Source organism: Nycticebus coucang, chromosome 16, assembly GCF_027406575.1.
Source record: "Nycticebus coucang isolate mNycCou1 chromosome 16, mNycCou1.pri, whole genome shotgun sequence".
In the NCBI taxonomy this organism is placed as follows: Eukaryota; Metazoa; Chordata; class Mammalia; order Primates; family Lorisidae; genus Nycticebus; species Nycticebus coucang.
This window is the reverse complement of record NC_069795.1, coordinates 69,114,222-69,139,785: the sequence shown is the minus strand read 5'-3', so window position 1 is coordinate 69,139,785 and position 25,564 is coordinate 69,114,222. Positions and strand designations below refer to the sequence as shown.

Below are 25,564 nucleotides of genomic sequence, written 5' to 3'. Positions count from 1 at the left end.
GTACTTTATAAGGGTCTAGCCTCCAGAATATATACAGAGCTATTACAACTCAACAACAATAAGACAAACCCGATTTTTAAAATGGGCAAAGAATCTGAAGAGACATTTCTCCTAAAAAGATATACAAATGACCAACAGGTGCATGAAAAGATATTTAACATGATTGATTATTAGAGAAATGGAAACCAAAACCACAGTGAGATACCACTTCCCACGCACTAGGATGCCATAATAAAAGATGGAAAATAGCAAGTGATGGCAAGGACATGAAGAAATTGGAACCTTCATCCATTGCTGAAGAGAATACAAAATAGTCCAGCTTCTTTGGGAAGAGTTTGGCAACTCCACAAAAAGTGAAACATGGAGTTACTATAGGCTATACTTTGAATAACTGAACCTCCAAATCTCATGTTGAAATTTGATCCCCAGTATTGAAAGTGAGGCCTAACAGGAGGTGTTTTGGTCATGGGAGTGGATCCTTTATGAATGGCTTGGTACTGTCCTCCCAGTAATGAGTTCTCACTCTTAGTTCCTCCAACAGCTCCTCCTCTCTCCCTTGCTTTTTCTCTTTCCTCATGGTACGTCTGCACATGCCTGTTCTCCTGCCCCTTCCGCCATCCATGGACGCAGTCTGAGGCCCTGACCAGATGCAGATGCTGGCATCACACTTCTTACACAGCCTGCAGAACCATGAGCCAAATTAACTTCTTTTCTTTATAAACTACCTAGTCCCTGGCATTCCTTTATAGGAACACAAACAGACTAAGACATTGCAGGACCCAGCAATTCTACAGAAATGTGCACAGTGCATTACTTGTAATAGTCAATAGTAGAAACAACTCAAATGTCCATTGACTAGTAAATGGATAAATAAAATGTAGTACATCCATACAATGAAATATTATGCAGAGAGAGAAGTACTAATATGCTAAAATTTGGATGAACCTTAAAAACACTATGCTAAGTGAAAGAAACCAGACACAAAAGGCCATATATTGCATGATTCCTTTATATGAAATGTCCAAAAGAGGTAAATACACAAAAATGAAGTAGAATAGTGGTTGCCAGGGGCTGAGGAGAAGGAGAAATTAGAAGTGACAGCTACAGGGCATGGGGTTTGTTTAGGAGAATGATCTGGGAGTAGACTGTGCTGATGGTTACACAACTTTGTAACTGTGCTAAAAATCACTGAATTGTATACTTTAAAATGGTGGATTTTATGCTATGTGAATTATATCCCCCCCAAAAGTAAAAGGAGACAAAAACTGAAGTTCATTGCCAGCAGACCTTCCCTGTAAGACATGATAAAAACAAATTCTCTAGGCAGGAGAAAAACGATACAAATCAGAAGCATAGATCTATATAAGGAAAGGAAGAGCGGCAGAGAAGGAATAAATAAAGGTAACATAATCTTCGTTTGTCTTACAGTTAATTGATCTAAAAATAACCCTGTTAAAACAATTAGAGTAAAAATGCATTGGCTGATACATCATAGAGATTAGCGAAGTGAATGACACCAAGACAGAGAGGGCAGGGAGGGATTGGTGATAGTCTGCCGTAAGGTATCTGCTGTGCACATGAGATAGTATAGTATAATTTGAAGGTGGGCTTTGATCATATCATGTATGTGATCATATCCATAAAGCATGCCTCACTGAATTTCAAAGACTAGGTTTCAGACAGACTACAATCTCTGATTATAGTGTAATTGAAAAGTTAATTAGAAAACGAGCTAAAATCCTGTATATTTGGATATTTAAAAACACACTGCAAAATATTCAGAGGTTCAAAAATCATAATGGATATTTCGGATACGTGAAATGAAAAACAATGACAACCACTACTTATCGAAACTAATGGAATGCAGCAAAACCCAGTGTTTAGAAGGAAATGTTAGCCTAAAATACTTACATGAAACTGATGAGTACCTGAAATTGATGAGCTACATGTCCAGTTTAAGTGAGGAAAAAAGCTTTAAAATAAATCCAGAGGGTGGCACCTGTGGCTCAGTGAGTAGGGCGCCAGCCCCATATACCAAGAATGGCGGGTTCAAACCCGGCACCAGCCAAACTGCAACAAAAAAATAACCAGGCATTGTGGCGGGAGCCTGTAGTCGCCGCTACTCAGGAGGCTGAGGCAAGAGCATCACCTAAGCCCAAGAGCTGTGATGCCATGGCACTCTGCCAAGGGTAACAAAGTGAGACTCTATCTCTAAAAAAAATAATAATAATAATAAAATAAATCCAGAGAAAGTAGAAAGATATAATAAATATAAGAGCAGATTGGCACAGGGAAAGGGAGAGTGGGGGGCAGCAGCAGTTGGCGGTGTTGTTCCCTTGCTCATCGAGCACACGGTGAGTTCGGCGTCAGGTGAGCACCCCGGGCAGCATTCCCCATAGCCTGGCGCCTCAGCCGGTGCCCGGAGCAGGTCCTGCCCCAGAGCCTGATGCTACTGGGGGCTCTAGGTGGAGTCCTGGGAGCTGAGGGGGACCTGCAACCACCGCCAAACTATGAAGAAGAGGTAAGGCAAGAGCCTCCTAATCTTTCACTGTTTTTACTGAATGGTGAGGAGTAAGCAAATTCCTATTTCATTTTTTAAAAAAGTTATGGAGGGGAGGTGGAGGAAGATGGTGGCTGAGTAACAGTTTTCCTGCAACTGGGCACTGTGAGTCTGGGGAGATAAGACTCCAGGCATCTCTGGCTAGTGGAATCTGCCTATAATCATCGCTTTGAGGATACAGGGAGTCAGCAAGGGACTTCTGGACCACAAGAGGAGGACAAAAACAGTGGAAAACTGGCAAGGGGTTGCGTGTGTTTGATCGACCTAATCCCACCGGCAGCCGTAAGTAAAAGCAACAGTGAGACTGCAAACTGGAAAGGCCTTACCTGTGAACTGTTTCAGTGTTTTAGGACTTGGCACTCAGTTGAACTGCCTTGGGGAGAGCTTGAGCAGGAGTGTGGAGAACTTTGGGCATTGTCCAGGGCCCCAGACTGAGCTGCTGAGCAGGATAAAGCTAATAGTGTTCAGCTGTGGGCCACAGGGAGCCATTGTGAGAAAACTGCCCTAGCAAGCTCCATGTTCAGGGTCCCAGAGCAAGGATCGGGCGGGAGCTAGTAACCTAGTGACTGAGTAGCCAAAAGGCAGGGATTGGGCTGCCTTATAGCCTTAACCCTCAGGGGCAGAGTGAGACCAGTTTTGGCACACTGGAGCCTCGAGCTGTGGCGCTGGGTAGAGTGCTGTGGCTTCTCAGCTCATAGCAACCTCAAATTCCTGGACATGGCGCTGCCCAGACCTCATTAAGAGCTGCGCCCTGACACCCGACCCGCGACCCGCGCCCACCGGGCCTTCACATGCCCTGACCAGGAACTGCGGGAGCTGTGCAACCCTGCATCCTCCCTCCTGTACCCTCCCTGCCTCCACACTGGTCCACTCGTCTGGCCAGGGACACTGGTAGCCGCATGCCCTCCAGAGACCTCCCTGCCCCTGCACAGAGCCCTTCTCCTGGCCAGAGACTGCTGAAGCCTTGGGCTCTCTGTGCCAAAGTCACTGGGCACCAGGTACTCCTAGAACCATGCGCACCACCTCCCGCCCTGTTGCTGGATCGGGGTGTGTTACACTCCGGAGCTGCTTTCACAACCAGAACTCCCTGGCTGGGGCAGCCCCAGAGGAACTACACAGTGTTACTCCCTACCTAGATCCAGCAACTATAGAGTGATCCCGCTGGGGTCTAATCTTGGAGAGACACCTCCCCAACTCTGAGGACGGCCAGAGGCAGTGGTGAAAAACAATCATGAGATGAAATCAACACAAAAACTCTGGCAATATGAATAATCAGAGCAGATCAACTCCCCCAAGGATCAATGGGGCAGACACAGCACAAGATTCCATGCACAAACAAATAGCTGAGATGTCAGAAATCGAATGCAGAATCTGGATAGTAAATAAAATCAAATTAGAATTCCAAGCAGTAACCCAAAAGATATCTCAAGAATTCAACGAATTCAAAGACCAAATGACCAAAGATTTTGACACATTGAGACAAGAACTTGCAGCCCTCAAAGATCTGAGAAACACAGTAGAATCCTTCAGTAACACAATGGAGCAAGCAGAAGAAAGGATTTCTGACATTGAAGACAAAGCTTTCGAACGATCCCAAACTCTCAAAGAGGAAGAGAATGGAGGGCAAAAACAGATCACTCTCTCAGAGAGCTCTGGGATAATTCGAAGAAAATCAATATTCGTCTTATAGGGATCCCCAAAAGTGACGAAGTGGCTTCACAAGGCACAGAGTCTCTTCTCCATGAGATTATGAAAGAGAACTTTCTAGATATGCCAAGAGATTCTGAAATTCAGATAGCAGACAGTTTCAGAACTCCAGCATGACTCAACCCAAATAAGACATCTCCCAGACTCATCACAATCAATTTCAATAAAGTTAATACGAAGGAGAAAATTCTGAAAGCAGCCAGATGAAAGAAAACCATCACCTACAAGGGCAAGAATATTAGAATAACTGCAGATGTCTGTGCTGAAACCTTTCAAGCTAGAAGAGGATGGTCATCGACTTTTAATCTCCTAAAACAAAATAACTTTCAACCCAGGATTCTGTAGCCAGCTAAACTGAGTTTCATTTATGATGAAGAAATTAATACTTCAATGACATTCACATGTTGAAGAAATTTGCCATAACTAAACCAGCTCTCCAGGATATTCTCAGACCTATCCTTCATAAAGACCAGTGTAATCCCCCACCACAAAAGTAAACCAACTCAGAAAATTTTGATCAAATTCCAACTTCCACAGTCGCAAAAGGATTAAAAATGTCCCCCGGACTCTCGAAAGGCTTACCAATATTCTCAATTAATGTGAATGGTTTAAATTGTCCTCTAAAGAGGCACAGGTTGGCTGACTGGATACAAAAACTCAAGCCAGATATCTGCTGCATGCAAGAATCTCATCTTACATTAAAAGACAAATAGAGACTCAAGGTGAAGGGATGGTCATCTATATTCCAGGAAAATGGAAAGCAGAAAAAAGCAGGTGTTGCAATCCTGTTCGCAGATGCAATAGGCTTAAACCAACGAAAATAAGGAAGGATAAGGATGGACACTTCATATTTGTTAAAGGTTATACTCAATATGATGAGATCTCAATTATTAATATTTATGCACACAACCAGAATGCACCTCAATTTATAAGAGAAACTAACATACGTGAGCAATTCGATTTCCTCAAGTTCCATAGTAGTTGGAGATTTTAACACCCCTTTAGCAGTCCTGGATAGATCCTCCAAAAAGAAGCTAAGCAAAGAAATTTTAGATTTAAACTCAACCATTCAACATCAGGACATAACAGACATCTACAGAACATTTCATTCCAACAAAACTGAATACACATTCTTCTCATCAGCCCATAGAGCATACTCCAAAATCGATCACATCCTAGCCCACAAATCTAACCTCAGCGAATTTTAAAAAATAGAAATTATTCCTTGCATCTTCTCAGACCATCATGGAATAAAAGTTGAACTCAATAACAACAGGAACCTGCATACCCATACAAAAACATGGAAGCCAAACAACCTTATGCTGAAGGATAGATGGGTTATAGACGAGATTAAGAAGGAAATCACGAAATTTTTGGAACAAAACAGCAATCAAGACACGAATTATCAGAACCTCTGGGATACTGCAAAGGCAGTCCTCAGAGGGAAATTTATAGCACTGCAAGCCTTCCTCAAGAAAACAGAAAGAGAGGAAGTTAATAACTTAATGTGACATCTCAAGCAACTACAGAAGGAAGAACACTCCAACCCCAAACCCAGCAGAAGAAAAGAAATAACCAAAATCAGAGTAGAACTAAACGAAATTGAAAACAAAAGAATTATACAACAGATCAATAAATGCAAAAGTTGGTTTTTTGAAAAGATCAATAAAATAGATAAACCTTTGGCCAACCTAACCAGGAAAAAAAGAGTAAAATCTCTAATTTTATCAATCAGAAATGGTAATGATGAAATAACAACAGACCCCTCAGAAATTCAAAAAATCCTTAACGAATACTACCAGAAACTCTACTCTCAGAAATATGAAAATTTGAAAGAAATCGACCAATACCTGGAAGTACACCACCTACCAAGACTTAGCCAGAACGAAGTGGAAATGTTGAACAGGCCTACATCAAGTTCTGAAATAGCATCGCTATACAAAATCTCCCTAAAAAGAAAAGCCAAGGACCAGATGGCTTAACATCAGAATTCTACCAAACCTTTAAAGAAGAACTAGTACCTATACTACTAAACCTCTTCCAAAATATAGAAAAAGAAGGAATATTACCCAACACATTCTACGAAGCAAACATCACACTGATCCCTAAACCAGGAAAAGGACCAACAAGAAAAGAAAATTATAGACCAACATCACTAATGAATATTGATGTTAAATTACTCGATAAGATCCTAACAAACAGAATTCAACAACACATCAAAAAAATTATACACCATGACCAAGTACGATTTATCCTAGGGTCTCAAGGCTGGTTCAATATACATAAATCTATAAATGTAATTCAGCACATAAACAAACTAAAAAATAAGGACCATATGATTCTCTAATTGATGCAGAAAAAGCTTTTGATAATATCCAGCATCCTTTCATGATCAGAACACTTAAGAAAATTGCTATAGAAGGGACATTTCTTTTTTTTTTTTGGCCGGGGCTGGGTTTGAACCCGCCACCTCCGGCATATGGGACGCCCTACTCCTTGAGCCACAGGCGCCTCCCAGAAGGGACATTTCTTAAATAGAGGCCATATACAGCAAACCCACAGCCAATATCATATTGAATGGAGTTAAATTGAAATCATTTCCACTTAGATCAGGAACCAGGCAAGGTTGCCCATTGTCTCCATTGCTCTTTAACATTGTAATGGAAGTTTTACGCATTGCAATTAGGGAAGAAAAGGCGATCAAGGAGATCCACATAGGGTCAGAAGAGATCAAACTTTCACTCTTCGCAGATGATATGACCGTATATCTGGAAAACACTAGGGATTCTACTACGAAACATTTAGAAGTGATCAAGGAATACAGCAATGTTTCAGGCTACAAAATCAACACCCATAAATCTGTAGCCTTTATATATACCAACAATAACCAAGCCGAAAAAACAGTCAAGGACTCTATTCCTTTCACAGTAGCCCCAAAGAAGATGAAATATTTGGGAGTATACCTAACAAAAGACGTGAAAGATCTCTACAAAAAGAACTATGAAACTTTAAGAAAAGAAATAGCTGAAGATGTTAACAAATGGAAAAACATACCATGCTCATGGCTGGGAAGAATCACATTGTTAAAATGTCTATACTACCCAAAGCAATATAATAATTTTAATGCAATTCCTATTAAAGCTCCATTGTCATATTTTAAAGATCTTGAAAAAATACTTCGTTTTATATGGAATCAGAAAAAACCTCGAATAGCCAAAACATTACTCAGAAATAAAAACAAAGCAGGAGGAATCACGCTACCAGACCTGAGACTGTACTATAAATCGATAGTGATCAAAACAGCATGGTACTGGCACAAAAACAGAGAAGTAGATGTCTGGAACAGAATAGAGAACCAAGAGATGAATCCAGCTACTTACTGTTATTTGATCTTTGACAAGCCAATTAAAAACATTCAGTGGGGAAAAGATTCCCTATTTAACAAATGGTGCTGGGTGAACTGGCTGGCAACCTGTAGAAGATTGAAACAGGACCCACACCTTTCACCATTAACTAAGATAGACTCTCACTGGATAAAAGATTTAAACTGAAGACATGAAACTATAAAAATACTTGAAGAAGGTGTAGGGAAAACTCTTAAAGGAATCGGCCTGGGTGAATATTTTATGAGGAGGACTCCCCAGGCAATTGAAGCACTATCAAAAATACACTACTGGGACCTGATCAAACTAAAAAGCTTCTGCACAGCCAAGAACATAGTAAGTAAAGCAAGCAGACAGCTCTCAGAATGGGAGAAAATATTTGCAGGTTATACCTCCGATAAAGGTCTAATAACCAGAATCCACAGAGAACTCAAATGTATTAGCAAGAAAAGAACACGTGATCCCATTAGCAAGAAAAGAACACGTGATCCCATCTCAGGGTGGGCAAGGGACTTGAAGAGAAACTTCTCTAAAGAAGACAGACGCACAATCTACAAACACATGAAAAAAAGCTCATCATCCTTAATCATCAGAGAACTGCAAATCAAAACTACTTTGAGATATCACCTAACCCCAGTAAGAATAGCCCACATAACAAAATCCCAAAACCAGAGATGTTGGCGTGGATGTGGAGGAAAGGGCACACTTCTTCACTGCTGGTGGGAATACACACTAATACGTTCCTTCTGGAAGGATGTTTGAAGAATACTCAGAGACCTAAAAATAGATCTGCCATTCGATCCTATAATTCCTTTACTAGGTTTATACCCAGAAGATCAAAAATCACAATATAACAAAGACATCTGTACCAGAATGTTTATTGCAGTCCAATTCATAATTGCTAAGTCATGGAAGAAGCCCAAGTGCCCATGGACCCACGAATGGACTAGCAAATTGTGGTACATGTATACCATGGAATATTATGCAGCCTTACAGAAAGATGGAGACTTTACCTCTTTCATGTTTACATGGATGGAGCTGGAACATATTCTTCTTAGCAAAGTATCTCAGGAAAGGAAGAAAAAGTATCCAATGTACTCAGCCCTACTATGAAGCTAAATTATAGCTTTCACATAAAGGCTATAATCCAACTATAGCACAAGACTATGAGGAAAGGGCCAAGGAAGGGGAAGGGAGGGGGGAGGTTATGGTAGAGGGAGGGTAATGGGTGGGGCCACACCTCTGGTGCATCTTAGAATGGGTACAGGAGAAACTTAGTAAATGCAGAATACAAATGTCTACATACAATAACTAAGAAAATACCATGAAGGCTACTTTGAACAGTTTATGAGAATATTTCAGATTGTATATGAAACCAGCACATTGTACCCCTTGATTGCAATAATGTACACAACTATGATTTTACAATAAAAAAAAGTTATAAAAAAAAAGAGCAGAAATTAAGGAGACCCAAAAAAACACATGTAAAAGAGAAAATTAACACAATCAAAAGTTCCTTGTTTGGAAAAACAATACTAAGAAAAGAAGCAAGCCTCCATTAAAAGTGATTAAGGAAAAAAGTTAAGGCATACATGAATAATATTATGAGTGAAAAAGGTAGACATGAATAAGATAAAACAAATATTAAGAAGATTATAAAACAGGACTATCAACAATCATATCCCTCCAAAACTATAAAAGTTAGGTGAAATGGAATTTCTCAAAAACAAGTAATTTATCAAAAAGAATGCAGGAAAGTTATACAAATTGTAAAGAAATTGTAGTGATTAAAGTTTTTCCCATGAAGAAAATGTCAGTGCCGGGCGGCGCCTGTGGCTCAGTGAGCAGGGTGCCGGCCCCATATACCGAGGGTGGCGGGTTCAAACCCAGCCCCGGCCAAACTGCAACAAAAAAATAGCCGGGCGTTGTGGCGGGCGCCTGTAGTCCCAGCTACGGGAGGCTGAGGCAGGAGAATCGCCTAAGCCCAGGAGTTGGAGGTTGCTGTGAGCTATGTGATGCCACGGCACTCTACCAAGGGCAATAAAGTGAAACTCTGTCTCTACAAAAAAAAAAAAAAAAGAAAATGTCAGTGCCAGATAATTTCATATGTACTGTATATTTTACCAAACTAAAGGAGCAAATTATCCCAATCTTATTTAAACTCTTCTCAAAAAAGAAAAAAAGAGACCACTTCCTAGTTCACTTAAGAAGGCCTGCATAATTCTAATACATACTTCACACATGATCAAAATGAGAAAGAAAAATAAAAAGACCATTTCATTCATGAATAAGAAGAAAATCCTAATCGACATATTAATAAATCAAACTAAACAATGTATTAAAAATAAGGTAACAGCATATTTTGACAAAGCCAGGTTTATCTTAGGTGTGCAAGGATAGATTAATATTTATTTCAAAAATCTATAAGTGTTACTATAATCATTTTTAAAAGAAAAGTGTATATAATTACCCCACAAGATGAATATTAAACATTTGTTAAAATTCAGTACACATGATTAAAAGAGTTAGTAAATTAGAAAAAGAAGGGAATGTCCATAATCTCATAAAAAGAACATGCAAAAAAAATCTTACAGAAAGCAAGAGAATGATAAACACAGCATTCAGGATGTGTAGAAGAAGTCAGGAGTTGGAGGTGGTGGTGTGGGAAAGAACCACATAGACATATGGAAACTACTGTCAAGGTCCTAATTTTTAAGTTGAATATAGGTTGCCTCTGATTCTTACTGTATTACTAAAATCGACTGAACAAACATGCCTAGACCAGCAGTGAGAGTATGTCATATACTAATGGGTCCCAAAGCATGGTTCCTGGACCAGCATCAGCTGGAAACTTGTAAGAAATGCAAATACTACACCCCCACCCAGACCTATTGAATCAGAAACTCTGGGGTGAGCACTAGCACTAGTGTCCCAACAAGCCCTCCACATGATTCTGATGCACAGGAAAGACTGAGCACTGCTATCGTAAACCACAGATTCTAAAGCAGCAAGTCCATAAACCCATAGCCCAATTAGAAAAAAAAAAAAAAAAGCCCAGCAGGTGGATGCTGTGTGGCTGCTTCATGGGATGGCCATCAAAGTCCCTCCTCTAGTTAAGTTTTAAACTAGGTAAGAAAGAAGTTGAACATGACTCTTTTTCTTTATGATGCCCTGCTAACAAATATAAAAGGGAGAAAATGAGACCTACTGCAATGAGTAACACCAATAGTATTCCTACTACTACAAACTTGCTACACCCACTATAGTGTCGGATTTTATTATACCGATCCAAAGTTGGAAACACTTTCAAAGTAATGTGACTTCTGCTAATGAAGAAAGCAAACTCCAAGAGGTTTCCAACAGTTTGAAACAGGGGAGCAAAATACACGGGTTCAGCATAGCATGGACAGCCTCTAGGCAAGAGAAGAGAGGAGAAAGAATGCAAGGCTGTATGTTAGACCCACTGGACACTGCTGCCCAGGACAAAGTATAATTTTTGGAGGGAAGTATTTCTCTGTAAAAATCACACTAGAAGCATCTTGTCTTCCAGAACAGGTATACCTTATGAACCTCTGCTAACTCATGGTCCAACTTTGATGTCCTCTTCAGAAAATCAGGTCTGGTAGAAGAGAGTTTTAATTTTGGAGGTCTGATACGGGGTTGTGTCACAAAATCTGGGAGACATGACTCAAGTTCGACTAATCCTATGGGAAGAAAGTATATGCTTTTATATCTAGTGCTTAAATTTTTCATATCTAAAGGAGACTGTTAATTTTAGTAGCTGTTTGCCAAGTGATTTCATTAGAATTAAATGAACTCAAATTAGAATGAACTGTCCTTGAAATATATAGCATATTTCTGTCTAATTAACTCATTTCTCAATGACTTAGCCCATAAAATGAGAAACGCACTCTAAAATGAAAATATTGCCCTACAAAAAAGTAGTAATTCAAAAATAAGATTCAACAGAAAACTAATGATTCTACAATACCTGGTACCACTATTCTCAAGTAGCTGTCCACCAATTTATCATATTCTGCTGTGACAGCTGGTCAGAGCTACAGATTCAATAGTATGGGGTGGGGTGGCGCCTGTGGCTCAGTCGGTAAGGTGCCGGCCCCATATACCGAGGGTGGCGGGTTCAAACCCGGCCCCGGCTGAACTGCAACCAAAAAATAGCTGGGTGTTGTGGCGGGCGCCTGTAGTCCCAGCTACTCGAGAGCTGAGGCAAGAGAATCGCTTAAGCCCAGGAGTTGGAGGTTGCTGTGAGCTGTGTGATGCCACGGCACTCTACCGAGGGCCATAAAGTGAGACTCTGTCTCTACAAAAAAAAAAAAAATAGTATGGGGTGGCTCCTGTAGCTAAAAGGAGTAGGGCGCTGGCCCCATATGCTGGAGGTGGCGGGTTCAAATCCAGCCCCAGCCAAAACTGCAAAAATAAATAAATAAATAAATAAATAAATAAATAAATATAGCCGGACATTGTCACGGGCAACTGTAGTCCCAGCTACTTGGGAAGCTGAGGCAAGAGAATCTAAACCAAGAGTTTGAGGTTGCTGTGAGCTAAGATGCCACGGCACTCTACCAAGGGTGACAAAGTGAGACTCTGTCTTTAAAAAAAAAAAAAAATTCAATAGTATAACCATCAGCTCATGATGTTGACCACATGATGCTTCTTTAACTTTCCAACCAGAATTAAATAACTTAAGTAAGTCTCTCTTGGACTTCATAAAAGCTACAGCGTAGTCCGTGAATTTGTCCTCTGGTTCCCCATTCCCTGCCCACTAGTTTTTTGACATTTCTTTGTGGGGTTGATTTCAACATACATTTCTTGTTTTCTTCATAAACCTGGTATAAAAGTTTTTGCTATTTCATTTTTATATAACTTTGATTATTAATGACATTAAACATTTTTAATGCATAGTAGCTAAGTTTACTCCTCCCTAAATTGTTCTATAGTGTGTCCACTTATTTATTTGTGTCTTAGTAGTTTTTATTGGTTTATATGAATCCTTATTAATAATAATATTAAACTTATTCACTGGTGTCTATTGCAAATATTTTTGTTTAGCTAAAATTCTATTATTTTGTATGTTTAATTTCCATTTCTAAGATAACCCCCTCATACTGTACTTCTTATTATGTAAATTGCTTACCTTCATAGGTGTTGAGATAGTGGTTTTTTACTACAAAGTCCTCTGAGTTGTTGTCTGGGAAACGACCAAGACGAGACAAAGGTCCGTAGACCTGTGATGCGTAATCAGAATAGTCATTGATGATATTTCTTCTCTCCAATTTCCCTTCTACATTCTTTCCCCTTCCTATAAGTTTTCTGATCTCTGCAATAAAACATAACTCCATGACTATTTCCAAAATATACCTCTGAATTATCCAAAGGCAGAATAGTAAACCAATGCTAGTGTGATTCATAGGGGAAGCTGCTGAAATGAATGAATTTCACAATGACTCACCACAGCCAGAATGCAACACTAAAAACAGAGGTCTGCCATCTGTGTGGCCCAGATTGCCATGAGACAAACAGCAGTGACAGAAGCTAAATTAGCTGGTGTCCTCAACTGGTCCTTATCAAAAATCTTTTATAACTGCATTCCAAGCTCTGGATCCAAAAAGGTATTCAATGAAACTTTGTTAAGTGAATGAAACTCAAAGTAACTGGAAAATACATGTTCACTGGAGAAGTAGGGGAATTGTTCTCCCCTATAAGAATAATAAAGAGAGAAGATTACAGGTTTATCTTGGCTAACACCAAAATAAATCAGAAGATGCCCCAGTTTAAGAGCTTTCAGAATTGTTTGGCAGTTGGCGGGAAAAGGCTCAGCAGTGCACATTCCGAGTATAACTCATTTAAAGAACCATGCTCCCTACTGCCACCTGCCGCTTTCCTTCCAAATCCCATCCCAGGCCCACCCCATGTTGACGTCTCTCCATCATGCACGCTCAGTGGAGTGTGAAGTCATATTGCAATGGGGGCTTGCCTGCCGCTGCTGCCCCCTGCCTGTCACTCATATTTGACCTTCGTGTGCTTTCATGTGTGACTTGGCATTTTAGAATTAAGAAGAAATAGCTTATATTTTATTATTAATCTACAAAAGTTAGTCAAATCCATCATTAGTTATGTCAAGTACTGAAAAGGAAACGCGGTGGAAATATTTAATGATGAATACCTAGTAGCTAGTTAAGTCAGAAGCTATTTTCTCACATTGAGAACAAGTTAAGAGTTAATTTCACTAAAAATAGCTTTTAAGTAACAATATAATTGCTGGAGAATTAACAGTTTTGAATGTTTTATTTTTTATTAAATCATAGCTGTGTACATTAATGCGATCATGGGGCACCCTACACTGGTTTTATAGACCGTTTGACACATTTTTATCACACTGGTTAAATGCCTTCCTGACATTTTCTTAGTCATTGTGTTAAGACATTTATAGTCTACATTTACTAAGTTTCACATGTACCCTTGTAAGATGCACCGCAGGTGTAATCCCACCAATCACCCTCCCTCTGCTATCCTCCCCCCCCCCCATATTCTTAGGTTATAACTGGGTTATAGCTTTCTTTTTTTTTTTTATTGTTGGGGATTCATTGAGGGTACAATAAGCCAGGTTACACTGATTGCATTTGTTAGGTAAAGTCCCTCTTACAATCATGTCTTGCCCCCAGAAGGTGTGGCACACATGGGTTATAGCTTTCATGTGAAAGCCATAAATTAGTTTCATAGTAGGGCTGAGTACATTGGATACTTTTTCTTCCATTCTTGAGACACTTTACTAAGAAGAATATGTTTCGGCTCCATCCATGTAAACATCAAAGAAGTAAAGTCTCCATCTTTCTTTAAGGCTGCATAATATTTCATGGTGTACATATACCACAATTTATTAATCCATTCGTGGATTGATGGGCACTTGGGCTTTTTCCATGACTTAGCAATTATGAATTGGCTGGTACAAATATCTTTGTTATGATGTGATTTTTGGTCTTCTCGGTATATACCTAGTAGAGGAATTATAGGATTGAATGGCAGATCTATTTTTAGATCTCTAAGTGTTCTCCAAACATCTTTCCAAAAGGAATATATTAATTTGCATTCCCACCAGCAGTGTAGAAGTGTTCCCTTTTCTCCACATCCACGCCAACATCTCTGGTCTTGGGTTTTTGTGATATGGGCTAATCTTACTGGAGTTAGATGATATCTCAAAGTTGTTTTGATTTGCATTTCTCTGATGATTAAGGGTGATGAGCATTTTTTCATATGTCTGTAGGCCGTGCGCCTGTCTTCTTCAGAGAAGTTTCTCTTAAGTCCCTTGCCCAGCCTGCAATGGGATCACTTGTTCTTTTCTTGCTTATACGTTTGAGTTCTCTGTGGATTCTAATTATTGAACCTTTGTTGGAGACATAACCTGCAAATATCTTCTCCCGTTCTGAGGGCTGTCTGCTTGCTTTACTTACTGTGTTCTTGGCTGTGCAGAAGCTTTTTAGTTTGATCAGGTCCCAGTAGTATATTTTTGAAGCTGCTTCAATTGCCCAGGGAGTCCCCCTCATAAAATACTCACCCAGACCGATTTCTTCAAGGGTTTTCCCTGCACTCTCTTCTAGTATTTTTATAGTTTCATGTCTTAAGTTTAAATCTTTAATCCAGTGAAAGTCTATCTTAGTTAATGGTGAAAGGTGTGGGTCCAGTTTCAGTCTTCTACACGTTGCCAGCCAGTTCACCCAGCATTAAATGTTTTTTTAATGTGATTACATTGCTAGTAAGTATGTGTATGATAGTTAATTTACGTATGTAACTGATGCAATTTTTTTTTTTTTGTAGAGACAGAGTCTCACTTTATGGCCCTTGGTAGAGTGCCATGGCATCACATAGCTCACAGCAACCTCCAACTCCTGGGCTTAAGCGATTCTCTTGCCTCAGCCTCCCAAGTAGCTGGGACTACAGGCGCCCGCCACAACGCCCGGCTAAACTGATGCAATTTTATAAATAAATTGCATTAAGTTTCTTGGCAAATAAAGCCATAAAATTCAGTAGAATGTTAATAATTTAAAATTTTTCGGTATAAATTTTTTTTTTTTTTTTTTTTGTTGAGACAGGGTCCCACCCTATGCCCCTGAGCAGAGTGCAGTGGGCGTGGTAGCTCACCACAACCTCAGACTCGGGCTGCGGGCACCCCGCTGCCTCAGCCTCCGGAAGCCACTGGGATTACAGGCGCTCGCCGCGGCGCCCGGCTGGGTTTTTCCATTTTTTTCACGAGTCGGGGTCTCACTGTCGCTCAGGCGAGTCACGAACTCCTGAGCTCAAGCGATTCTCCCTCCTCAGCCTCCCACAGTGCTGGGATTACAGGCGTGAGCCACCGCGCCCGGCTCGGTATAAATTTTAACTGAAATTTTTAATTTGGTACTGAACCAAAGAGTAAACCATATGCTTCCTATTTGGGGTCGTAAAGTACAACAATACATATTATATATACACACAATATGTATATCTGTGGCATTAAAACTTCTTGGAGTTATTAGGAAAAAGGACGTCTAAAATATCTCCTTTAGAGGGAAATAATGAAAAAACATTAACAGGGCTCTTTATCCAAGTCATCGGCCCTAGAATATGGGGCGCCCCCCCCATACACACACAATCTCTCTCTCCCCCCTCCCCCCCAATAAGGTCAATAACTTGACTACCTGTTACAACTTTGTCATTTGCTGTTCTTAGAAAGGGATTTCCTTCCACTCTTCCACCTTTGAGAGATGACTCATCTCTCATCACTCACCTACTGGGGACACCAGGACTGAAACAGCGTTTATCACAGTTCAAACGCGTTTGGAGAGCCACAGAGGCCACGCCTGCTTTCCCGGCTCCCCCCACTGCCCGCGCCCCCGGCACCTGACACGTATGCGCGCTGGATCTGCACCAGTTTTGCCTCTTTGGCTTCCTGCAGTTTAGACCACTGGGCGTTCAAGCGCTGCGTGTTCACTGCACTCTGATTCTCTTCACGCTTCCTCAGCAGCTCTTTTAGAACTTCCAGGCGAATCTCCTGCAGTCTTCAAGTAAATTACAGAACATAAAGAAGCATATGGTATCTCAGAAGGCACAGGGACAGCGGCCGCAGACAGGGGCTTCGCTGCGAGCTGCTATCGAGTATTGTCAAAAGACCACTGCGGCACAAGTGTGAAAAAGAAGTTGAGGCTGGGGGGTGGGGGGTGGGGGGCGGGGCGGAAGAGGCACTCAGGGCAGACTGGGAATACACAGAGATGGGTGAGTGTGCCAGGCAGACGGACCCTCAGGAACAAGAGGCTTGTGAGCACTTCCAAATGGTATGCCTAAAGTTAGGCCAGGGAAGTGAAGAGAAAATGAGGTTCTGGTGTATCCTTTTTTACTTTTTTTGAGACAGAGTCTCACTCTGTTGTCCAGGCTAGAGTGCCATGGCATCACCTTAGCTCACAGCAACTTCAAACTCCTGGGTTCAAGCACTCCTGCCTCAGCCTCCTGGGTAGCTGGGACTACAGGCACCCACCACAGCACCCAAATAATTTTTCTATTTTTAGTAGAGACAGGGTCTTGCTCTTGCTCAGGCTGGTCTTAAAGTCCTGAGCTCAAGAGATCCTCCCACCTCAGCCTTCCAGAATGCGGCATTACAGGCAGGAGCCACTGTGTGAAGGCCAGTGCCTGACACATAGCAGATACTCAGTGAATCTTCGTTTCCTTTTCCCTTGCCTTCCTCTCCTCCACTACCTTGCTCCTGGCCTTCCAGCTATGCACAGGTGACCTCACAATCTGCACCTCCAGCCCTGACATTTCTGAACCAAAATTTCTGTCTACTTGGATCTCCAGCTGTCCTTTGATGATCTCCAAAAACCCACTCATCTCGATCCCCCGGAACTCTACCTCTCTTTTACACCTTCTTCCCTCTGCCAAGGATGGCTCCTCAGAAACACTTCTCACACTCCCCCGCTTGAGTTTTTGTCATCTTGCTCCTAACTTGGATCTTTTCTGCCAGTCTCTCCTCCCTCTCATCTTTGCTCCTCACAGCTGCCAAGCTTTTCTTTCCTGAAGTGGAGATTTGAACATGCCTTTTGCTCTTACTTAAACATTCATACATTAACACTCACTCATTTGTCAAATATTTACTAAGTGACCACCATATACCAAGGCAGAAACCGTGACGTGCAAGAGAAAAACACCTTTTTTCAAGAAGCGCTGTTCTAGCAGCACAGGCATACAAACCAACATTTCCACACGAGGAGACAGATGCCAGGAGAGGAGTGACAAGACGTCTGTGGGCACAAGGGGAAAGGAAGAAGAAGGTGGGGGAGGCTTCCTTAGAGGAGCTGTTAACTCAGCAGAGTCTTGAGGATAAACCAGGACGGGGACTTGCCACACTGACAAGGGGGAAGCAAGGGGGAAGCAGAGGAAGCTGAATATTCAGCTCAAAGGGACAGGCGATAAAGCCTGTCACACTGGCAGGGCTTCTCAGGGCGAGTCCATATGACAGGCCAGGGAATACTGACAAATATGCCTGGAGAGGAAGATGCTCTTAAAACTAAGCCACATATCCACAGTCACCTTTCTCTCTGAAGTTGGAAAAACCGGGTTCAGTTGTAAATTTCACCTCTGACCTCAATTTCTCCAGTTGCAAAGTGGAGATAAAGATAGCATCCTCCTCATGAGATCCTTGTCATAAGTGTTAAATGAATTAATGTACACAAAGTGCTAGAACAGTAGTTCTCAAACATAAGCATGATCAGAATACTAGGGAGGGCTGGTTCTGACACAGATTGCCAGGCCGCAGCCCCTGATTCATGAGGCCTGGGGTGTGTTCTGAGAATCTGCATTTCCAACAAGTTCCCAGGTAATGCCGCTAATATTATCTGCACCCAGTAAGCATGTTATGTGTTCCATGTCCTGGAACCTCAGCATCATCACTGATATTATTGTCTACAAGATGGTTTTCATACTCATCCTTCAATACCCAGCTCAGAGGCTACCTCCCCTCAGTAGTTTTTCCAAATCGCCCACCTCAGACAGAATTGTTCTCCCACCTGGGTTTCCCTCGTGCTTTGTGCATAGAGCTACATGTCACCTCACAGACACAGCCCGAAAAGTGTTGGTCTGAAATCCTTTGCCCCAGCTGCCTGCCTGACTAGGCCACAAGGATCTCTGCCAGGGCACAGCGGTGTCCTGCACGTCTCTGTCTCCCCAGCTTACAGCACAAAGCTTGGCACACAGAAGGGACGTAAAATGCATTTATGAAAATTACTCTCAGTTTAACAAATGTATTCACTTCCTCACGTGATGCCTTCTATCTGGGTACTTTTTAAATATTTTTAATGCCTTGTGACAAGACATATACTTCTCCAAAATACAGCAATAAATTTAAATTTCTGCAGACAAAATTGGGTATCTGACACCTGCTTTACCCCCAAACGCTATTTTCTATTGGAAGCTTCTGACAAAATATCCTATAGTCTGGATTTAGACTTAATAAGAAGGTACCACAAAATAATAGTAATAATAATAACAACAACAACAGCCAGGCTCAGTGGCTCATGCCTGTAATCCCAGTACTTCGGAGGCTGAGACAGGTGGATTACCTGAGCTCATGAGTTCGAGACGAACCCAAGCAAGAGTGAGACCCTGTCTCTAAAAAATAGCAGGCATTGTGGTGGGAAGCTGAGGCAAGAGAATCACTTGAGCCCAAGAGTTTGAGGTTGCTGCGAGCTAAGATGCCATGGCACTCTACCAAGGATGACCAAGTGAGACTCTGTCTAAAAAATAATAATAGTAATAACAACACCATATTCTGAATTCAGCACAAAGCTGTGTCTCTAACACTCTCAGTCACTCTCTTATATGCAAGGAGCCTTGGTAGCATTGCTCATAGCATGAGCAATAAAGCACCTCAGCACAGAACAAATGGCAACCTCACTAAGGGCTCTTCCCTTTCTTTCTTTCTAGAGAGTCACAATTTTTTGCTTCTCATCATTTCTTACCATTTCTACATGTCAGCAGCAACCTCACCACTGAAAATATATTAAAATGATTAAGAACTCAGCCAGAAGGACCTCAGAATATTTTGCTTTATGCATATTGTTACATAAGCTCACCTCTGATGGAAGAATCCCACAATCTGTCTTTTAAATAGGAAATGCCCCATCAGCTCCATCCAGAACCCAAGGGATCCTGCCTGTGAATTCAGTGTTGGGAGAGTAAGAGCGAGGACCAGCTCAGAGCTGTTCGGTGGGATGTAAAGAAAGCCCAGGCCCAGCAACAGTGGCACCGGGAAGGAACACAAAGGGACAGACTGAAAGATGTTTTGCAGAAACCAGTGGGATTTTGTGGCAGTCTAGATAGATGTGAAAGACAAAAAGGAAGAGAAGAATCAGAGATATCCTTGAAGAATTGCTCAAATCTGGGTTTTATGCAGAACTTCATCACACACAAAGAGAGCAGGATATAGTCTCACATTATCAGAGAGAAAACTATGCTACATCAAAGGATGGGGTGGTTGCACCTGAGAGAACCAGAAACCTAATTTCCTATCTGTATAGGTTGAGGTTCCTGAGGTGTTTTTTTTTTTTTTTTGTAGAAACAGAGTCTCACTTTATGGCCCTTGGTAGAGTGCCGTGGCATCACACAGCTCACAGCAACCTCCAACCCCTGGGCCTAAGCAATTCTCTTGCCTCAGCTTCCCAAGTAGCTGGGACCACAGGCACCCACCAAAACGCCTGGCTATTTTTTGGTTGCAATTCAGCCTGGGCTGGGTTTGAACCCACCACCCTCGGTATATGGGGCCGGCGCCTTACCGACTGAGCCACAGGCGCCTTCCGGTTCCTGAGGTTTTTTTGACACAGGGTCTTGCTATGTTGCCAAGGCTCCTCATGAACTCCTGAACTCAAGCAGTCCTCTGCCTGTAGCCTCCTGAGTAACTGGGACTTCAGGTGTGTGTCAACCACCTGGCCAAGGGCTGCTTTTAAACCCTATCATTTGGGAAAGTGCTTTGCAGATAAAACGTATTAACATTCATTCCTACCACCAACACAAATTGAGTGATAGAGAACCCACTTTTCAATCTCCTGCTCTCTGAAGGCCCACTCCTTCCTCTCCATGGCATTCATCATCCTCCTCCTCTTCTCAAACTGGGAGATGTCGCTCAGAGGGGGAAGAGTGGCTTCCCAAGCACGCTTCTCACGGGCGCGTTCTATCATCTCCACTTCAGCCTGTCCCGCTGGGAGCCCTCGACCTGGAGGACGAAGCAGCACAACTTAGAAACAAATGGAAAAACCCATGTACCTGCCAGTGTGTCATTTATTTCCTTCCAGCTCTTATCCTCTTCACTAAATTTAAGGGTTATGATAGGGTAAGATGATAATAGGAAACATCCTCTAGCCGAGCCTCACAGCTTGTATAATCTGTGCCCTGCACTGCCTCTTGGTAGTGATTGAGCCATAGACATTTTTGTTCATCTTAGATGTAAGATTCTAGAAAGAATAGCAAGTGACTACTGAATAATCACACATTGGAATGCCTTGGAATGAACAAATCTACATTTTGAAATGTAAGTAAAATCTAAGTCCCAAGGTGGGAAGATTTGATGAAGGGTAGGGAATTTGTTGGACAAAGGTAAAAAACAGATACTTTTTTTTTTTATAACAGATCATGAAGAAGCTAATCTTCAACTGAGAATTCATCGTGTTTGCATTTTGTCCCCCATAGTGAATGTACAATATAGGGTTGTCCTTCACCCCAAAAGATGAGTTCACAGACACAAAGACCCCCAGGGCAGGGAGGTAGGTGGGCCACTGAATATGGCATTGACCAAGACTTAACCCTATTTATGGCTCCCTGGACCAAGTTTTGGGGATCCAGCCATACTCAGTGCCCAGCATCTCTAAATGCAGCCTTCTGGGACCATCATCTTTCTGGGACCAAAACTCAGTAAAAGAAATAAGGGGTCTAGAACAAGTTTCCTATTGAACCCCAATAAACCAACTTTTATTTTCATTTTAAAATATAATTATACAGACAAGTACAAAGAAATAAATTACAAGTCATATTTCTACCACATCCAATAGGCTGCCTCTAAAATTTTTACTTTATTCATTTCGGATCTTCTGAAATGTTCATGCTTTTAAAAAAATAAGGAATGTATGAATTTACTATCTCTTGTTTTTTTAATTACAACATTAATTCTAATGTTCTAAAGTTCTCCTGTACTCTACTTATTCTAATCATCTTCCCAGAGGCAGGCACAAGGAGGCATTTAGTGAGTGTACTACTAATTTGCTCTTCTCACTTTTATATAATGTGTATAAAGCAATGAGTATGTATGAGTGTATGTATGTGCATTTGTGTATATGTTATTTTGTGTATTTTGTATGGTATTTTCTTTAGTAATTACAAAATAAAATGTATGAAAATGAGACCGTAAATACTCTGATTTAATAATTAAACATATTTTATTATATACACTTTACCTTTTCTAATAAAAGACGTTAAAAAATTATAAATAAAGTTGATGTTCTTTTAACCACCACATTGAACCCCCTTCTCTTCTCCTTTCTTCCAAAGTAAACTCAGAAAGCAAGCTTGGGCTCCACTTCTGGTGAATCTTAATATTTTATATACAGAGTTATGTATCTATGACTTAAAAAACTAATAAAAACTAACATTACTTAAGCATTTAAAATATGCCAAACACTGTTTCTAATTCATTTAATTAATAAAAATAAGTATCCCTAGTTTTTCTTTTCTGTTTTTTTTTTTTTAGACAGAATCTCACTTTGTTGCCCTTGGTAAAGTGCTGTGGTCTCATACCTCACAGCAACCTCAAACTCTTGGGCTCAAGCAATCCCCTTGCCTCAGCCTCCCAAGTAGCTGGGACTATAGGCACCCGCCACATCTCCTGGCTATTTTCAAAGACAGGGAACTTTGTTCTCTAGCTCAGGCTGATCTGTAATCCTAGCACTCCTTCAGAGTGCTAGGATTACAGGCATGAGCTACCGCACCCAGCCCAACTATCCCTACTTTAAAATTGAAGAAACTGAAGACCTACGAGGTTAAGTAACCTGTACAAGGTTATAGCTGGAAATCAGGATCTGAAATGGCAATCTGAGCCTTGAGTCCCTACATGTTACAGTATATTCCCTCTCTAATAAAAATAAATATGAACTAAAAATGGAATATATATAAACAAAATATAGTATTTTTTTTGTTTAACAGTTATATACATGATATTAAACTGTAGGTACCATTCAGTAACTTGCTTTTTTTACTCAGCTTTGTTTGGGGGACCTAGCCATATGTAGATGATTTAAGCTGTCGTCTCAAATGGACATTTAGATTGCTTCTAATCTTTTCATTACACGTAATGCTGCAACAAGCATTCTTGTCCTGGTCTCTCTGTACCCATATGTGAGTTTCTCTAGGATTCTTAAAAGTGAAAATGCTAGAGTCTAGCAGCTAGATCATAAAATATGATCATTTTTAATTCTGAATATTGCTAAATTTACCCTCTTACGTATATTTTTGCTCCTGCCTTCTGAGATGCGGATGGTTCCCCTCCCACGGTCCATGCTTCCTCACTTCCTCCCACCTTGCATATGCCTAATCTCAGCTGCTTTTTGCAGCCCTTACAAATATTTAGTAGTTCATGGATTACATACATTTTTTTTAGTTTCACTGAAAATAGAGTTTGTGGGAGTTTTGTTGTTCTTGTTGCTTTTGTATAATTTCTGGGAAAAGAAGAGGCAAGTTGCTAATCTACCCAGGCACAGTTATATTGGGAGTAAGGACATGGATTAGAATTTCTTGAAGGTCTAAATTATGTGGAGGAGAAATCATGTCTATTCAAGGATGAGTTTTGTCATTAATAAACATGATGTGTCTCTTTTTTTAAATCAAATCTTTATGTGCTTAAAAAACAATTTATAATTTTCACCATAAAAGCCTTGCACATGTTTTTATAAAGTGATTTCCTAGGTACTTTGTCATTTGTTCCTACTGTGAACATGATATTTTTCAATAAGTTTTCTAACTGGATATTGTTCTTACAGAGGAAAGTTGCTGATCTTTGTACGTTTATTTCACACTCAGCTACTTTGTTAAACACTCTTTGTAGTTCTGATAATTTATTTATTTTATTTTCTAAATTATTACATGCAAAAATGCCACCATACTTCCAAATGTCTCTGGGTGGAGAGGATTATAGCCCCGCTTGATAAATTCTGGGATAAGGTCTTCTCTATGTAGCTAATTAGGAATCTTAATGAGGGTGGTGTCTTTTTCTTTAAGGGCAAAGCTTCCAAAGTTTCACTTTTAGTATTAAGTTTATCAAAAGCTGTAGTAGATACTCTCTGTTAAGTTTCTAAAGCTTCTTTCTGCTCTCAGTTTATTTAGAGTTCATATCATAGCATCCATGATATGATATGAACTCTAAATAAATAGTATCAAATACTAAATAGTACTTGATAGCATCCAATGCTCATCCATATCCATGAGCATCGGATGCTATCAAATACTTTTTTCTGCACCCAGGGAAGCATTCTTCCTTTATTTTCTTTTAAAATGGTAAATTACAATGGTTAGTTTTCTGATATTGAAACAAACACGAATTTCTCTGATTAACCCACTTGGTTATGATAAGTCACCTTTTTAAAATACAGCAAGGTTTGATTGTCGGTATCTTGTTTAGAATTTTTTGCATATTTCTTCGTATATGAGATTGGCCTGTAATTTTCCTTACCAGTACAGTTGGACCTCTGTACAGAGAGGTCTGCATCTGTGGAGAACATGTTTTCCACAGACTGAAAAGCACCAATCAACCATTAATATTTTTTTTTTTTTTGTAGAGACAGAGTCTCACTGTACCGCCCTCGGGTAGAATGCCGTGGTGTCACACTGCTCACAGCAACCTCTACCTCTTGGGCTTACATGATTCTCTTGCCTCAGCCTCCCGAGCAGCTGGGACTACAGGCGCCCACCACAACGCCCGGCTATTTTTTTGTTGCAGTTTGGCCGGGGCTGGGTCTGAACCCACCACCCTCGGCATATGGGGCCGGCACCCTACTCACTGAGCCACAGGCGCCGCCATTAATATTTTTTTAATTGCATCTGTACTTGACATGTACAGACTTATCTTCTTGTCATTCCCTAAATAGTACAGTGTAACAACTACATATCATTTATATTGTATTAGGTATTATAAAAAACATACAGATGGTTTAAAGTTTACAGGAGGATGTACATAGCTTATATGCAAATACTACACCATTTTATATAAGGAACTTAATCACCCATGGATTTTGGTATCTGGCTGGGCGTGGGTCCTGGAACAAATCCCCCAGGGTTACCTAGAGATGACTAGACTGTCTTTATTCAGTTTTCAAATCAAAGTTATACTAGCCTCATAAAATGAAGAAATTAGCTTTTATTCTTTTGTCTTTGCTGAAATAATTTTCATAAATCAGAGTTTATCTGTTCCTTGAACGAGTGGTAAATGTACCTATAAAACTGTTTAGGCCTAGTGCTCTTAAAAAGATCTTTTTTCTTTTAACCAACTCAGTATCTATAGTTATTCTGCCATGTGGTTTGCATTATTCTTGAAACCAACTTAGAGATCTGTACTTTCTTTAAAACTGTATAATGTACTTACATTTTAAAATATATGACAAAAGATATTCCCAGTATTCTTTTATAATTCTTAAATTGTTTACTCTCCAGTCATGTCCCCCTTTCAGTCCCAATTCTCTTTATTTGCATCCTCCTTTTCCTTAATGCTTCCTACAGGAGGCTTGGCTATAATATTAATCGTTATCAAAAAAATTACAGTGGTAATGATCATTTCTTTTGTCTTTTTAAAGACCTGTATTAGCTGGGTGAAGTGGCTCACACCTATAATCCTAGC

At 40.6% G+C, this 25,564-nt stretch overlaps 1 protein-coding gene across 2 annotated transcripts in view; it reads right to left on the bottom strand.

Moving 5' to 3' along the window:
* CFAP91 (cilia and flagella associated protein 91) overlaps window positions 1–25,564 on the bottom strand; it is a 108,753-nt gene that overhangs the window by 57,003 nt on the left and 26,186 nt on the right. For both annotated transcript variants that reach the window (XM_053565579.1, XM_053565580.1), the window contains exons 7-10: window positions 20,725–20,902; window positions 16,546–16,703; window positions 12,806–12,988; window positions 11,212–11,354 (exon numbers count right to left, since the gene is read on the bottom strand). In XM_053565579.1, coding sequence (XP_053421554.1) covers window positions 11,212–11,354; window positions 12,806–12,988; window positions 16,546–16,703; window positions 20,725–20,902 — 662 coding nt within the window. The remainder of the gene's footprint in view (window positions 1–11,211; window positions 11,355–12,805; window positions 12,989–16,545; window positions 16,704–20,724; window positions 20,903–25,564) is intronic.